Source organism: Drosophila persimilis, unplaced genomic scaffold (assembly GCF_003286085.1).
Source record: "Drosophila persimilis strain 14011-0111.01,24,50 unplaced genomic scaffold, DperRS2 tig00000191-arrow-pilon, whole genome shotgun sequence".
NCBI lineage: Eukaryota > Metazoa > Arthropoda > Insecta > Diptera > Drosophilidae > Drosophila > Drosophila persimilis.
In genome coordinates this window covers 14,814,456-14,831,300 of record NW_020825298.1, presented here as the reverse complement: position 1 = coordinate 14,831,300, position 16,845 = coordinate 14,814,456, and the positions used below count along the sequence as shown (strand labels likewise).

The 16,845-nt window shown below is 39.6% G+C and overlaps 1 protein-coding gene and 2 long non-coding RNA genes across 3 annotated transcripts in view; all 3 read right to left on the bottom strand.

The window, feature by feature from the left end:
* Positions 1-2,428: 2,428 nt before the first annotated feature.
* LOC113565786 lies at positions 2,429-2,799 on the bottom strand. Its single transcript, XR_003408792.1, has 2 exons — positions 2,683-2,799; positions 2,429-2,617 (listed from the first exon to the last, which is right to left on the bottom strand). It is a non-coding gene; the product is annotated as an uncharacterized LOC113565786 (long non-coding RNA).
* A 1,068-nt stretch (positions 2,800-3,867) lies between these two features.
* On the bottom strand, positions 3,868-4,550 carry LOC113565751. Its single transcript, XR_003408768.1, has 3 exons — positions 4,522-4,550; positions 4,095-4,461; positions 3,868-4,007 (listed from the first exon to the last, which is right to left on the bottom strand). It is a non-coding gene; the product is annotated as an uncharacterized LOC113565751 (long non-coding RNA).
* Positions 4,551-11,226: 6,676 nt separating this feature from the next.
* The window catches only part of LOC6593802 (discoidin domain-containing receptor 2), a 151,779-nt gene continuing 146,160 nt past the window's right edge, over positions 11,227-16,845 (bottom strand). The window contains exons 15-17 of the mRNA XM_026989024.1: positions 13,327-13,489; positions 11,544-11,693; positions 11,227-11,470 (exon numbers count right to left, since the gene is read on the bottom strand). Of these exons, the coding sequence (XP_026844825.1) occupies positions 11,306-11,470; positions 11,544-11,693; positions 13,327-13,489 (478 nt within the window). The 3' untranslated portion in view covers positions 11,227-11,305. The remainder of the gene's footprint in view (positions 11,471-11,543; positions 11,694-13,326; positions 13,490-16,845) is intronic.

Genomic DNA, 16,845 nt, shown 5'->3' with positions numbered 1-16,845 from the left:
GCTTTTATTTTATTTATTGTAAAAAAAGGTTTAAACGAAAAATTTCAACAAAAAAGGAGTCGCTATGTTGCGTGTAAGCCGTAGTATATGCCTTTGTATACCCTATTTTGTTAATTTTATATGAAAGTATAAATATTGATATGAAGATAAAACGTAACTAATAAAGACCTTTTCTCAAAACGACATTTTTTAGACATATTCATGTTTATTATAAGTATATTGTATATATATATATATATCTCAATCGTGATACCTATTCTTGGTCCCTGCAAAAAAAAAAATAAGCTTCAAATATCGTTGAAATATGTTTAAAACAGAGACTAAATTGTTTTTGCGTTCCTTGGAGCCTGGGATGACAAACATATTCACAATTCTATTACATTCATTTCCCCCAGGGTATGTGTGCATGGAATGGGACTCATTGTTGTGAACCGGTTATTACAGATTCTACCCAATTCAAATAAATACCAAAATATACGGCCTCACTTTAAAAAAAGTATAGCGTAACAACCGGAAGTTATTGGCGGGAGTTTCGAAACTTAATCTCAGCCACACACTTTAGCTATAAGAGTGTTATCATCTTAAATATACAGTAGTATAACGAAAAACTTATGAAATATACCGATATGCGTCCTATTTTCCAAATATTTACTCTATTTTCCTACTCTTGTAGGTCCATTTTATCCTTCATCTTGACTTAAAAAAAAGAACACGATATCTTTTAAGTAAACTGCGATAAAACTCTTTAAGAAAAAAAAAAAAAAATTAAAGCTTAATTAAAAAAGTCACAATGTTGTTTCGTCAATATTCATTTCCCCAGGTAGTATTGTATTTTTATCCACAAATCGATAACGTAATTTCAAATACCGATTGGGCGCCTACCACTTTTAGGGTTGCCAACTCGTGCAACTACCAAAAAATCGTTAAATTCAAACGAAAACATGTCCCCTCTTTCAATTTACATTAGCAAAAAAGGTGAAATCCACTTAATCTGCCGCACAACAAAAAGTGTCCCCCCAATCGGAAAACAAATTTTTATTGAAAGTAGTGACCCCCATGGGATGTGGGACGAAAAAAAGGGGATTCTGAGGGGGTTGTGTACCAATTTCACTAAGCCGCCTCATCCTAATGCAAAAGCAAGCGACCTAAGTGCATGTTTGCGCCATTATTGATGACCCAAGGACCGGGAGAAGAACATCCCTGCCCCATTCCATACGATGCTCTGGTGTCTGGTAAGCCACAAGAAAAAAGCAGACGGAAAGCAACATGTTTCTGTTGTGGCTGAGGATATGCGTTTCTTGAGGGGTTCGCATTCCCCTTCGTGCGGCGCACAAGGGTGTGAAACTAGCGCAACGAATCGTCGAAGGGTGCCGCCGGGGCACGTGGCTAAAAACACACACACAGACCACCGCATAGCCAGACGCCGCATAGAAAAGAAAATAATAAACATAAAAAAGGGCAAATCCTGGAGGCGCCCATGGGCAACCAGGATCATGGGGGTGTTCTACTTGATGACTTTATGTCCCCAAGGTATGTGCAGCAGCGCAGTGACAGCAGGTCCTGCCCGGTCCTGCCCGGTCCGCCTTGGGCTTTATCAGTGGCTTCTGTGGAATATAAAAAAGTTAAATTTATGTGTGTCAATAGTAAAGATTCAATATGGAAGGAAATTGATGATTAGCTAAAAGTTTTTACGGGTCAAAATAAAGTGTACATAGATAGAAGTATACTTGCAGTGGGTACACCCACTTAGCCACATATCAGAGCGCAAAGATTTGTTGTGGATGGTTAGAAAACATTTCCAGGGGAAAATGTACCAGAACACAATTTTGAAACTTCTTTTAAACCTCTTGTAATCCATCTCTAAGATTGGACAAAGGAGTTGTAATCATTAAAAATAATTTTTTTAGGGAATTTGCAAAAGACTACATTTTTAGGAAAACGCAAGCAATAATTGTTTTTATAAGAACTAGAATAAAGAACTAGCATCCAAGACGTTGCAATCTATGCTTTATTGGCTATTATTGGGCAGGATGACCCAACAGATATAAAAATCTAGTTTTTATTCTCCTAGTTTTTAATGAAGAGAATTAGTATGTGTTCCATATTTAGAGATTCCGTTACGGAATGCTCAATCGACAACAAACTTTCCCATTGAAGATCTTAAGTGGTTCTAAATTAACTTTAGTGCGCTAAATGATGCTTATGTAACAGGATTACAAGGTCCATTAATTGCAAAAAAGGTCTCTGAAATTTATCAGTCCCAGTCCCATCTTTGTATTGATTATAACACTCCAGATAAATTTGCATACATACATATATTCCTAGATTAACTGACTGACAATATATTAGCTCTTACGTAGTGCTAATAGAATTGAAAGATTGAATCAAATGAAAAAGTTGATACAAGAAAGTTATATAAAACATTAAATACAAGTTGAAAAAGAAACATTTAGTCAAGCAACTATGAATAGTATACATTTTATGCATTGGATAATGATACTGATATTTCGAAGTACCGTTCGGCAAATTCTTCATCAGGATAGTTTCGATCATCTCCAAAGTTTGTTACTCATAGCCATAGTCAGCCTCTTTGCCTTTAATCATTTTATCACATCTCCTAGAATCAAAAAATGATAAATTAATATAGGAAGTTCTGTCGATCTCATGTTCTACGATACTCACAAATGTTTCACTTTCGCAATCATTCCCTGTTTATTTCTGTTTGAATCTGTGAGACCCTTAACACATTCCTGTCGCAGCTGTCTATAGAACTGGTAACAGTGTCCCCTAATCTTCAGCTGTAGATCATTGCAAAGCTCCCAAAGTTGGTCCTCCAGATCCAATCTTGCCATGTTATACTTCTGAAATTGTTGGAGATTCTTTAGCTTCTGTTGATTACGATTGGCACCCCATGTCAGTGATTCGTGCAGAAATTTATGAAAAGCCTTGAACTCCACATTGTCGTGGGCATATCCTTGGATATTTTCAAATTCCGCTTTTATCATAATATCGATTTCAAGGGCCTGCTTTTTAGCCTCAGTGGATATAGTCGTTTGGCAGCTCAATGGCTCCAGACGAAGGTCTAAAATAATGAATGAACTGTGGATTAATAGAATTTTCAAATGAGTATTTTTGCACTTGCATAAAATGAACGCCAATAATAACTTCATTCTGCAGCGGAAGGGTTCTTTTATTAAACTAAATTCCCAGGCAGTGGTACATTCAAGGGAAACCCACGACGAAATCGATTCGATTGGGATGGCATACCTAATTACAGAAATTGTTATATCACAGAACTGAGACGATAACAACTTATTTCGTGCAAGATTAAAGATATTTTCATGCCACACACAAATGTACGATTTTGAGACTCCTCTGGACCGGTACAGTAAATCGGATTTCACGAGCTCTCCGCTCAATACAAAACAGAAAAGTGAACCGACGCGTAGCTTAGATCATTGCATTCAGCAAATAGCATTTGTTGGCTTTACGCATAAGAACAAATTATTCCATCATCCATTTATGAGCAGCCAGATCGATTTCTCAGATGGGCTTACTTCGGCGTTTTCAACAATACCTGATACTGCAAGAGTTACGGGTTTTATTATGGCTGCAATCTGGGTCATATCCGAAGATTGTTACAGAATGAACAAATCAATTTTCTGTGAACTCACTCTGTCGCTCTCTCTCTCCCACACTCTTCCTCGTGCAGTGAGTGCCCTCGGGCGGAGGAGAGCGAGATATAACGGCCGGTGTTGGTGTGAGAAGCGTAAACAATTGCATGATCTCTAAGACAGATCAATACCAAAGGGCAGATGGATAGACAGAGAGCATGCGGTTGTCATTGACTCCGATACTAATTGCACGTATTGCGCATATCAAATATATTGTATAGTTTCAAAAAATCATCAGAATTCATATGGTGTATCGGGTGTGAAAGGCCAATGCCTAATTAAAAATCCAGACCATAGTCCTTCTCTTTGCCTCGTGTCATACCGAGACATTTCCTAGAAAATAAATGATAGAGTTATGAATTAGCTTAACGAAAAACTGTCTTACTTCCTCTCACTCTCTCCCTCTCATTTGACACTCACGCTTTCTTAATTACGTTTATGACATCTGCTTTCTTGGTGTTTGTTTTTGTAAGACTCCAAACGCATGCATCACGTAGTTTTCTAAAGGTTTCATGACATTTTCCCATAATTGACTTTTGGAGTTTTTCGCAAATGTGAAATATTTGCTTCTCCAAGTCAAGTCTCTGCACATTCCACCGTTGAAAATCTTGCAGAGTTTGCATCTTCGATTGTTCGGAAATCGGTTTTAGTGCATCCAGAAGCCGGTCACGCCACCCCGTGAACTCAGGATTGTTATTAGCAAACCCTCTGATATTTTCCAGTTCAAGTTTGATAAGCGCATCGGTTTGACATGATCCTAATGGAGGATTTGGGGCTAGCCAAAAGCCTTTTATCGGGGGTCAAATTTGTACTTAGAATCAAAGATCTTTCGATTTTGTTCACTTACATATTAGAAACGTTAACAAGAACTTCATCTTCCGGCGAAGGGGTCTTTACTGAGACTAAGTCTCTAGCCATCAGCAAATTCTAAAGAGAAACTAAGACGAAATCGATTCGAATCGTATAAATACGATCATCTACTGGATCTCCCTACTAGATCCCTCCCAACTTTTTATAAATATGGTAAATAATGTATATACCTTTTCCGCAAAATGTAACAGCTCCGTGGTCACCTTTTCGACTGAGCCGGCCGTACGGTCGTTGGGGTCCATCAGGCGCTTCAGCCAGCGTGGAGTCCAGATCCCTTAGGGTCTGCGCCCTCTCAGCCTCGCTGAGACCCTCCAGGCCACCAAATCCATCAGCGGCTCCTCTATAAGATCCAGCTTCTAGATGTACGTCCACGGGTTCCTGACACGGCACGGACCGCACGAATCGCTCAGCCAGTACTTCTCGTCTGGACTGAGGACTTATACCAGTCCTGTAAACCAAAACCCCGATGTCCCACCATGTGATCAGTAAGACGGATATGAATAGCGTATGGCCGGGGATCTAATCTAGCTCATAGACTTTATTTTGATCGGTCCGTCCGGGCAGGTGCTGTTCATGCCAGCACTACCGCTCTTTAATAGAATCCCATATCCAAATCTCTGTAGAGACTGTGGATAGGTTGTCGAGTTGTGATACGTGTTCGGATAATAGATCGAAATAATTGGGGTCGCTTAGGAAATAGTGTAACTTGGTGGTGATCGGTCGGTTATGAGTCTGTTATCGGGCCGTTATCGGTCGATTATCGGTCGGTTATCGGTTGTGGGCTTGAAGGCCGGCGACGGGCTGGTTGGAGTGATCGTGCGTGGCGATTAGAAGGAAGATCCTTCGTCTTCCCCTCAGGGAAACCCAACTAAGAGATGAGACACTGTTCTCAATTAAACGGCTTTCACAGATACACAGATATCATCGTATTTCTGTGGTTCTGCACGATATTTTTTATCCGTTCGTGATGATTTTCGATAGTTAGGTAGGTAGTATTATGTATTTCTACTCTATCAGATATAGACTCAATAGCTGTAAAACTATGGATGTTATAGCTTTTTAGATAAAGTTAAAATTCTTTTCTTTTACTCTGTTTCTTTTCGGCTTTTTCGAGAGAACCCACCGAAGCAACCTTTTTCCATTTGCCCCCCATGCCTACACACAACCATATATTTTCCACCACATTGTTTTTCCAGTCCTAACCTAAATCTCTGAGCGTATTTGTTGCTCCCGGCACTTCTCTCCTACGGTTCCTTCCTTCTCTCACTCTCTCTCTCCTTTCCTTTTGCTCTTTTCGCCTTTTGCTGTTTTCGTTTACTCACAATAAAATCAAAGATTGCGTCTGGGATTTTGTTTTCGCAAACCTTAAAAGAAAACCAAGTCAAATAAGCATCCAAAACCCTCCGGGGATCTACAAGCCCCGACCCCAGCGATGGGGCATGGGACGGGCATGGGGCACTCCGAGTGGCCGTTCGGGTGTGTGTGCCAAATAATAACTTATTGATTTAGATTGCAACTTTAACCGAAGGTTAAAGGTTGGTGTACAAAAATATATATTAGCAAATATGTAGACAGTGGCTCCTGCAGGAGGACGCGGGAGCGTCTCTTTACTGCGGGCATTTTTTCCAATTAGCAACAAAACAAAGGGAAATCAAATCCCAATCCCAGTCCAAATCCGAGAGAAAAAACCGCACAAATAATTACATTGGCTGCCAAACGCAGCTGGAGGGCACGGAAAAAGCAGCGGACTACAGACTACAGACGACGGAGGCTGCCAGGAAAAACAAATGCGAGGCGAAGAGCAGGCAGGAGCTTCTGGCAGGAGAAACAGTAGCCAACAGCAGAAAGGGAAGCATACTTGCAGGCGCCGAGGCCTTAGATACTCTTACAGACTGATTGTTTCTATGAGAGATGGATATTTTTCGGAGATTTACATACAAAACAAGATGAAACATGGCTGGTTCCTGATATTTTTATGCTTGAAAACAAGTTTTCTAACAAAGAGTGGTTTCTGAAACTATGTTTGCCATGCCAGATGTGTGAGGCCTCAACAGATCCTAACTTTATGTTAGAAAAGAAGGGTCTGTGCCTAGATATCATCGATATCGAGGGATGTATCTGCCTAACACATGTCTAAGTCGTCTGGATTAAGAACACTCTACTTTAGATACATTCTACAGACACAAATAGTCACCCCTTTCTCTTACCATCAAGACCCAGAGTATAAGACCCCATACCCTCTTTGAAGGGCATCCAAAAGATGTGTAACTTCCGGTTAGAGGATTAACTATGTGTGTGCTGTGTTGCTGTATCTGTGGATGTCAAATTGGCACCGGCAAAAGCAAAACCAGACACAGAATCAGCAGCAAAAACAACGCCAAGAAGATAGCCCATGGTTTGGGGGGCATGGGGCGTGTCCGGGAAAATCTGTCTGTAATTGAGCTTGAGAGTCGCAGCTGTTTTGGCGGATTTAACAATGCGTTGATGATGAGCCCCCTTTCCGAATGCCCATACCGTTCTGACTTCGTCCCATTCTGTGCCATTCCGAACCGCTCTGGTCTGTTCTGTTGGGTTCCTCCTCTGCCTCCAACAATGTCAGATTTTCTTAGTGGACTCAGGCGATCCCTTGTGGCACAGTGGAACGATTTTGGGGAAAAAGTGTGACCTAAGAACGACAGAGCTTGAGTTCCTATGGTTTTGATTTGGGGAAATAGGTTTAAATTTTATATAAATATTATATTTATTGTATTTCACAGGCACGCTTTTCTTGAGAGGATTACAAAGAGTCGGAAATTGTTTATATCTATCTTTAGCCGATATAATATCTCATCGATAAGTAATTTCACAGCCTTAATGGCTTCTTTTTGGTATGAAAGATCATTGCTTCGACTCCAAGTGGGTAATTTTAGGATAATGAGGGATCAATATAAGATATAGAAGGGGAAATCTGGTGAGAAAACCTCGCAAATTTAAAGCCTTGAAGCCAGAAGAGCTATGTGGCGCAGTGGCTAAAGGGAATCCCTTCTTAGATCTTCGGCAATTTCTCTCACATTTTAAGCATTTCTAAAACATTTAAACTCCCCCCAATGGCATTTCAACCACTGTTCGGGAGCCTTCCCTCTAGCGCAGAAAACATTTCCCCAGCAATTTGAATTAATAAGTTTATTATTTTCCATTTTTCCCTCTGGTCCTGGGTTCTAGTCCTCGTCCTCGTCGTCGTCCTGCTCTCCTCCTGCAGCGACTTAAGCAGCGGATTTGTATTTTATGTTATTTAATTTGCTCGGGGGGCACTATGGTCGTGGGCGTGGGTGGCTTGACAGAGAGTCAGGTGCAAGTGTTATTGGGGCCAAGGATTTGTCCTGCTCTTAGGTTGCTGGCGGCCTCAGCTGTGGGCCTGCACAGAGCGGCTCAAAGTCTCATTTAGTTTTTCGGGCTTTGGGGCTGCCACTTAAGACACCCCCCCCACCCCCACTCCATGGACACCTCTTCCACCATTAAATTTCAAGATGGGTTTTCTTCTCTCTATTTTTTTTCTGTTTATTTCTGCTGAAATTTCTTAAGCTTAAGTATTTAATATTTAATTGTTGTTTACACATAATTTGTCCGTGTTTTTAATGCGCTTACAATACAATAGTTTTTCTTTTTCTTGTTTAATTTAATTTTCTTGTTTAATTTTCAACATGATTGTGCTCAACGATTCTCTCAGTTTTCTTATGTTTTCCATTTTTCCCCTTAAGGTTGTATATGATTTTTTTGTTTTTAATTTTTGTTGATTCGAAATTAAGTTTTGCAAAATTGAAGTTCGTTGTGTGATTTTTTTTCTTTATGTATTTTAATATTAATAAAAAGTGTGTTTAATTTATAATTTATTGTTTTCTTTTTTATTTTTAAGCATATTTAACAATGCAAAATCAGCACTTATGATTGATATATTCTAAGAAATTAGAAGGGTTTTTTGAATGCAATTTTTTAAATGGAATTTAGGGTTTCAGAGATCTCCAAATCTTTTTAGGACATCAAAACTTTGCAATGGATTCAATTAAGATCTTCTTTAGTGAGTCTAAGATACCAAAAGCCTGGTATAAAGTGTTGGAAGTGAAGTGAATGAAGCATTGTGCTCCAAATAGAGTCAAAGATCTTCTTAGGAAGCGCTTTAGATCTTCAAAATACAGAGTCGATGGAGATCGTCTTTGTGCAGCTTTAGTCTCCTAAGGCTATGAAATAGAGTGAAGATCTTCTAAGTGACTCCTCACTGATCTCATAAATGGAGATGGAATTGAATGGAGAACATTTACCCTGTCAAATCTTTAAACTAAAGTTATTAAAAATCGCAAAAACTATGGAATACAGATAAGATCTATTAAATGAAACATTAGACTTCCCAAACCTGTGGAATATAATCTTCGGAGATCTTTTTAAAGGAGCTTTAGATCCAAAAAGCTAAGAAACAGAGTAAAAATCTTCCAAATGAATCTTTAGACCTCTAGAGATCTTCTAAATACAGACAAGATCTCTTCAATAATACGTTAGACTTCCCATAGCGGTGGAAAATAGTCTGTGGAGATCTTTTCGAAGGCTTTTTAGATCCAAAAATCAGCGAAATAGAGTAAAAATCTTCAAAAAGAATCTTTAGACCACCAGAGATCTCCTAAATAAAGCATTAGGTCAAAAACCAATGGATTAAAGTGGATGCAAATCTTACACATTTCCAAATCTCTGGCATAAAGTGAAGATCTTCCAACCCTTTAGGTTCGCTCTTGAAAATTACATTCCATACTCGACAGGCCGAGATTTTTCGTTTTAATTGAAATTCAATAATGTCTTTTCTTTTCTTTTCTTTTTTCGTTTTTTTTTCTTTTCTTTTTACTACAGCGAAACCTGGTTAAAGCTTTTCATAGAATGATAGAAATAAAGATAGATACAAAGATACATATACAATACTATAATTAATAATATTTTTTCTGATTTTTCCTGGCTCTTGAGAAAAACACAAACCGAAAGCAGGGACAAAGGCACAGGGGAAATTTGATTAAAGGAAAGATATCATTTGTTGTTGGTTTTTTTTTGTGTTTTTTTCTTGATATGCTAGACGTCTAATTGACCTTCGTTTAGACTTATAGATTGAGGGGGGAAATGTGTGTGTGTGTGTGTGTATCTCTGAGATTAGCCTAGGATTCTTGTAGAGCTCTTTCCTACAAAGCATTTTGCATAAAAAGTTATTTTTTATTGTCAAAATTATATGCAGGTTTTGTCGTTTGCTTTTTCCATATAATCGAGTAGGTTTTTCCATCATCAAAATTCAATTTTGAGTTGAGATAGAGTGTCTTTTATGTTTGTGGGCAGGGGGCAGATAGTGGGGGGCGGCATCATATAAATATAGATTCATTTCGATATATACATTTTGAACACGTTAAGCGAAAATGATTTAGATACGAGATAGAGTTCAAGAGAGAGAGAGAGAGAGATAGAGAGCATTCAGGTGGAGGAGCGATAGGTACACACATATGTCAATGGTTTCGATCTTTTAGATTCTATTTGATAGAATATAGAGTATTTTTCGACTACGATTACTTATTCATTAAACATCCATTATTTCATCCATTATTTACATTCATTCGTATTATAATGGGTTTTTCGTGCTGCTGCCTTTTAGTGGGTTTCAGTTTTAGTTTTAGTTTTTGTATAAGCTATTGACTCGATTGTGTTCTTAAACTTAGGCTATGACTAAGCGATACCTGTGTTTTACCAGAAAAATAAAGAATAAGAGTACCATCTGATCATCTGATATAAGTGCTTGAAGAGAGAGGGATGCCATAAGGAGGGAGGTCTGCTTTTTCAAAGATCTTTGCATAGGAATTGTTTTGTTTTTTTAGTTTATGTTAAGAAATGCAAATTTTCAGAGCCCTTGCCATGAGAAAACAAATTTGGTTGTAGGTCTGAATAGGTAGATCTCTTCCTCATGCTTGGATTAACGCAAAATACCCACAAAAATATTTTTTTTTTTAAATAAAAAACTGCAAACTTTCGCCGCTCATAACAGCCAAAGGAATAAGGCCAAGCAAAATAACTTTTTTCCACATATAAATATTTGTCTTCTTAACAAATAAACAATAATTACAAGAACGTATACGAATTTTTCTAAGAATGAAAAATAAAAACCAAAACCACTTTCATGTACTCACTTTTGGACATTTTTTGCATAGACCCTTATTAGATATTACGTTTTTTAATACTGTTTGGAATACTCTCTATCAAATTCCCAAAAATATGTCTTGGAATACGATTTCACGATTGACCATAGGCTTTCAATCGGATTAAGTTCGTTTCTTTGAGATGGATTAGATTTTAGGAATAGATATGATTTCTGGGATATGGATAGAATTACGGAAGTCCTTTACTTGGAGTTAGAGTTCTTAAAATCATAAAAACTGAAGCCAAAATAGTTATAAAGCCAACAAAATCTTGGCCTACTCAAAGCAGTATCCAAAGCAATCCATAAAATCCTGTGGTTATAAACCCTCCAATACCTTCCTTAGGGCATCCCTGCCTACGACTGGCCGCAGTTTTTTCTTCTTTTTTCCATTCAAAAACATTTATTTTTTAAATGCATTCTTCTTCATTTTTCATTCGTTTTTAAATGCATAAAATTCGCATAGAATATTCGAAATATATTTATGTTGATTTATGATGTGCTAAAAATTGCATTTAGTTTTCGAGTTCTTTAGTGTGTATGCATTTTTGTTGTTGTTTTGTTACAGATTTCAATACATCAGCGTCTGGGAGTGGGGCTTAAAACCTAGATTCTTGCGCTGCAAAAACAAATGTATCTCCCGGAAATTGGGTCGACTCGACTCGTTGCGCTGCCAGCATTCGCACATGAGATCGTAAATCTCTCGCGGACAGTTGACGGGCATTGGCAGCAGTTCCTGCAAAAACAGAAAATATACAAAAATCAGTTGGTGTTTGGCAGTCACATTTTTGAAGTCACTTTCTACTCACATGCATTTTGTCATCCTGATAGATGTGCCCAATGTTCTCGATAACATTCTCGTCCGACATTTGCTCGTAGGGCTGTTCCCGCGCGAATGTTAAGATCTCCCAAAGGGCCACAGCAAACGACCAGACATCGGATTTTGTGGTGAATTTACCCTGAAAATGGTTTAATCGGAGGATTAGTATATGGTTTGCGATGGAAAGTGTTAAGTTTTTATCGAGAATGGTGTTGTTTTTAATTCCTTAATCAAAAGGAAATCTTTAATTATTGGAAGAGATAAAGCTATAGTGGAGTGTCTGCGACTCATAGGTGGTCATTGTGGACGTTCTTTAGCTTCTGAATATAGATGTTTTCTAAAATCTAAAGGTTCTATAGGTTTTATATCGATGTACAGTCGCCCTCTCAACGAATATCGTAACGAAAAACCCACCCCTATCTGCTCAGCTGCTCTGGAAGAGAAAAAAGACAGAGACAGCCTCGCCATAGAACGAATTGTGTGTAAAATGTATCCCAGCTCCTTTAAATACTCAAGAAAGGCTACAAAATAAAGATGCTACTCTTGAAAGACAATGAAAATAGGCCACTACTGGGAAATTTTGTTCTTTATTTTATTCATATTCAAATATAATGTTTCTTCATTTTTACTAAATACGTAATGGACACAATCAAAGCAAAATGTAGTCAAATATCATTGTATTTCAAGTTCTCTTTTATACCTAATTTTTCTAATCAATATTCTAGCAATCCACACCACTATTTCTCTAGAAACGATCTCTAAACCCCAAAATTCTCTGCCCCGAAAATGTTATTGTATCCTTTTAAGCAAATTTGACTTTATTCTCGAGTTGTCTACACTATAATCCCCCACCAGCCTGTTACATGTGTGTATGAACCCTAAAACCTGGTAACCGAATACATTCTCCTATGAAAATATAAATCCTCTCATTGCCAAAGGCCTTTTGATTTTGTTTACATGCTTTTTGGCTTAAGGATTATGCGGTTCCTGTGCACAGGGCGCACGGACCTATTCATGTGCACAAATATCCTGTAACGCAACTTTTGCGCTTTTTAATATACACAGAGACCCAACCCGCCCCCGCCCCCGCACATCCCTTCCATGGGGTAGTACCTCGTTTATCCTTACAGCCGCTTGGGGGCACCCCCACACACACACACACACACACATTCGAGCCACACGAGTGTCTGTCTACACATCTATGGATATCGCTCGCCGCTCTCACTGTCATATCATGGGGGATACTGGGGCTATACTGCGTGGCTCCTATATCTAGTATCTCTTAATGGAAACTTTATACATGTCCTGTTCGGTTTGTTTTTGCCCATCCTCCGCCTCTGGCTGGTCCTTTCTCTGCGTTTTTTGTGTAGTTAATTAATTTATTTAGTGCGGTTTTTCGCTGGGGGATTTATAAAATATTTTACTCGGTTTTTCGGTTTCCTTTTCCAGTTTTCCACTTTCCTATTTTTTTTTTTCGTTGTATTCTTAGCCGCAGTTTTTTTTTGTCGGTTTCGGTTTGGTTCGGGTTTTGTTTGTTCATTCGTTTGGGGAATAAAATAAAATTCGGTGTAGAGACCATGGGTGGGGGGGTTTCGAGAGGGGGTTAATGCACTCGGAACATGTGCCGGTTAATTGGGGTAACTGTCAGTCAGTGGGAGATAACTGCCCGAGGCTAAAGATTTTTGATACTAGCTTTTTTTTAAAGGATTTTTTTATTTAGAGGAGTGTTTGGTTCTTTAAAGGGCGTATCCTTTCTTAAATTTAGTACTTACCAATAGCACACTCTCCCAGGACATCCAGCGTATGGGCATTGGCTGTGTCTGCCTGCCAGTGGTGCCCTCCAATTGGCAATAGTCCGACATGTAGGCCGATCGATTTATCACAGTGCCAATAGAGCAGACCTTGACGCTTAGCTCGGGGCCAATAATGCAGCTCCTGCCGGGAAGGATCAAAAGAACAGAGAGGGCACACAGGTTGAGCATCGAGCAGTCGACATTGAAAATTCAATTAAAAATACCAGAAATTAAATAAGCAAACACTTCCGCAGGCCAAAAAGCCAAACAACCCACACAACGCACACATCGCAGAGTGGAGAGCGGAGAATGGAGTCAAGGAGTCAGCAAAACGGATTCAGGATATGCTCCTGAGTTGATTGCTTCGCCAGTGTTGTCGTTGTCGTCGCACATGCATTTCAAATGAGGCAACGGCAACCCCAGGCTGTCGCTCCCCCCTTTCAACGGATTTACGGATCTACTTTCCTCCAAAAAGGGGTTGATAGATGTTGTTTTTCGTTTGTGAAAAGGAATACCCTAAGTGAAAGGGTATACCGAGCTGGTAAGGAAATATGTGGAGATATTTGATCGGAAATCAGGAACATTTGGTTCCTGACAAAGAGTACCAAAATATATGCTGTGAAATCCTTTTATCGATCATTTTGGATTGTAAGAACTTTCAAAAATAACTGAAACTGTAATTTTCCGCCCTACCAACGGTATGTATGAGTATTTCTTGGAAATCCACCCATAATCTTCTCTACAGGGTACCCAAGAATCGTATCCATCCACTGGCTCTTCCTGTTCCGCTTCCGTTTGGCTGCCAAGCAGATTTCACATTACGTTTTGAAAGCTGCCAAGTGGTCAGTGGATGCCCGATGCCTGATGCCCGTTGCACTGCGCAACGCTGCCCCCGAGGGCAACAGAAGCGCCGTTTGCCAGCTTTATATTTTTCCCCCATATTATTGTTTCGCCCACATCCCAGAGAGCACTGAGAACAAGATGGAAAGAGGGGGCAGAACGGAGGGGGGATCAAAAAACGTTCAAGCATCAGTGAAAATGACAATATAAGCGGAACGGGAAGTGCGAGTGGAATGGAACAGCAGTAGCAGAACGAAGGAATGGTGTGGGAAAAGAGAGATGGAATGGAATGGAATGGGAGGGGCACTGGCGAGCACTGAATGGTAGAAGAACTCCGCAGTAAATGAAACCATGAAATGGTAAACACAATCAACATTTGATATTTGATATCACACAAACAAACAAACAAACAACAGCAAAAAAGGGAGTAAAAAAAGGAGTAAGTCACGAGTAAAAAGCAAATACGATGACAGTTTCGTGGCTATGACTGATGACACATACCTTCGAGGACAATTGAGTGCGCCACAGGGGGGGAGGATGCAATAAAAATGAATATCTAAGGGGGGAGAATTTAAAGAATGCTGGAGTTCAGTGAGTATTTAAAAAGAACTCAAATAGAATGAAGGTAAATAAAGGTAAATCCTTGCAATAAAAAGCGGTGACTGTACTTGACATTAAGCGGTGGAATATATCTTAATATTTATCAATCGAATCGAAAAACAATTTGGATAAGTTTATGAAAAGAGAACAAAAGTATCCCTTAGAACAAACAATTGTTAAAGAACCCAAGGATACCGTCACCATATCATTATACACGTGGTTTATTTTAAACATAACCTCATCTTCGATACCTTTGCCCCAACCATTCATTAGGTTTCTGCAACTTCAACTTCCATCAATTTTGATTGATTTAATTTCAACTCTCATCGAATTTCTTTAATTTCCCATCAGTTAAGATCCCTTTTCAATTTTCCCTGCACTCCTTGCACTCCACCTCAATCATGTTTCCAGCCTTTGATAAGGAAATGGTCTTGGCCACATGTTTAGTTTTCCATACAAATCAATGTCGAAATGTCCAAATGTCCAGGGCGTAACCGATGGAACGATTATCTGACAAACTCATTAACTGGCGAATGGAATCAAATATGCAAAGACCAAACACATGACACACCACCCACCCGCAAGGGGCCAAAATTCATTTCATTTCAGCCCTGTTTCATAGCGGGATTCATGCTGTGGGCTGTGGGCTGTGGCGTATGTGCATCCCCCCATATGATCTGATCTGTGGACGGGGCATTAGACATAAGCAGACAGGTCCTGACGTGCATAATTTCCTGCCTCTCTCAATATTGAAAAAGGATATGGAAGTGCTGTCATATTACAAATAAAATGTAAGCTTCGAGTGCTGTCTGAGCGACCGAGCGACCGAGCGACGGACGGAGCCCTTGTCTCGACGATGTAATGCGTTTAGTCCCCCATCCGCATCCTCCTCGGAATCATAAACCACACGAAGGGGCAGGAGAGTGCCGGGATATGGCAGGATATTACTCTCGAAAGAGTAGGAGGGGCTGTGGGTGAAAAACAGTTTCTGATTTTCGGTGCGTTATAGATTTCGATTGTCGAAGACGTGGCAACAACAGTTTGAGTCTCCCTTTGGGTTTCAGTTGAGTGAAAGGTTTAATTTTCACAAAACATGCAATTGGGGGGAGGGAGGGTGTGCGTCCTCTATATAGAGCTCTCGTTCTCTTTCCCAGATCGAGTGTCGTCGTTGGTTCTTGAGTGAGTGGTTAAGTAGGCTTGTCGCTGGGATGTTTATGGATTGGCTAGGATTTCCATTCTTGTGCTTTTGACATCCATTGACAGTGACGTCTCGACACGTGTCGAGCGAGGCCTCTGCTCGTCTCCGCAGGGTCGCTGCCGGGGGGTGGATAGTAAAGTGAGAAGCGAAACCCGTCCTAAAGCTTCCACACTTAAGTGAGGAATTGTCTGTTTGCTGTCTTTAAGTTGATGTCGAGTGCGAATTTCATATTTCATTAGCCATCGAAGGGGGAGTCCTTAGATGGAGCTCGGATTCCTATAGAATTTCATTCCAATTTCCTCGGAATTTAAGGTATGATCTCGAGAATTAGTACCCAAGGAGGAATCCCTGGGGGAAAGGATAAGATTTCAATGGAATTTCATTTAGAATTGTGAGGAATTTTGATGGAAACTATTTGGCCATCCATCTTAAATTCTTGTACAAAAACTTAGAAACTATTCTATTATTGGATTATTCCGATTTTTACCTTTTCTATGCTCATCCCCGCACTCCCCAACTTCCTCCCACGCTTACAGACCATAGGCATGGGCTACAATAACAACAGGCCATAAGAAAAAGCAAACAACAACACCAAAAACACATTGCAAAAACAACGCTTCTGTTAGAAGTTCTTAGCAAGGGTGCTCTCTTACCTTAAGCAATGCGCTCTTTAACTTTTCGCCCCCGCTTTAGATAATTGCACAAACACAAATTTAAGAATAAGAATGAGGAGAGGATTACAGCCACACATCCTTCATCTCCCTCCCACCCTCAGAGAGAATAGACAATGACCCATGGACAAAAACAAGAACAAAGCTGCAAAAGCAAAGGCGCTCTTAGATCCTCTCAGCGAAGGTCCG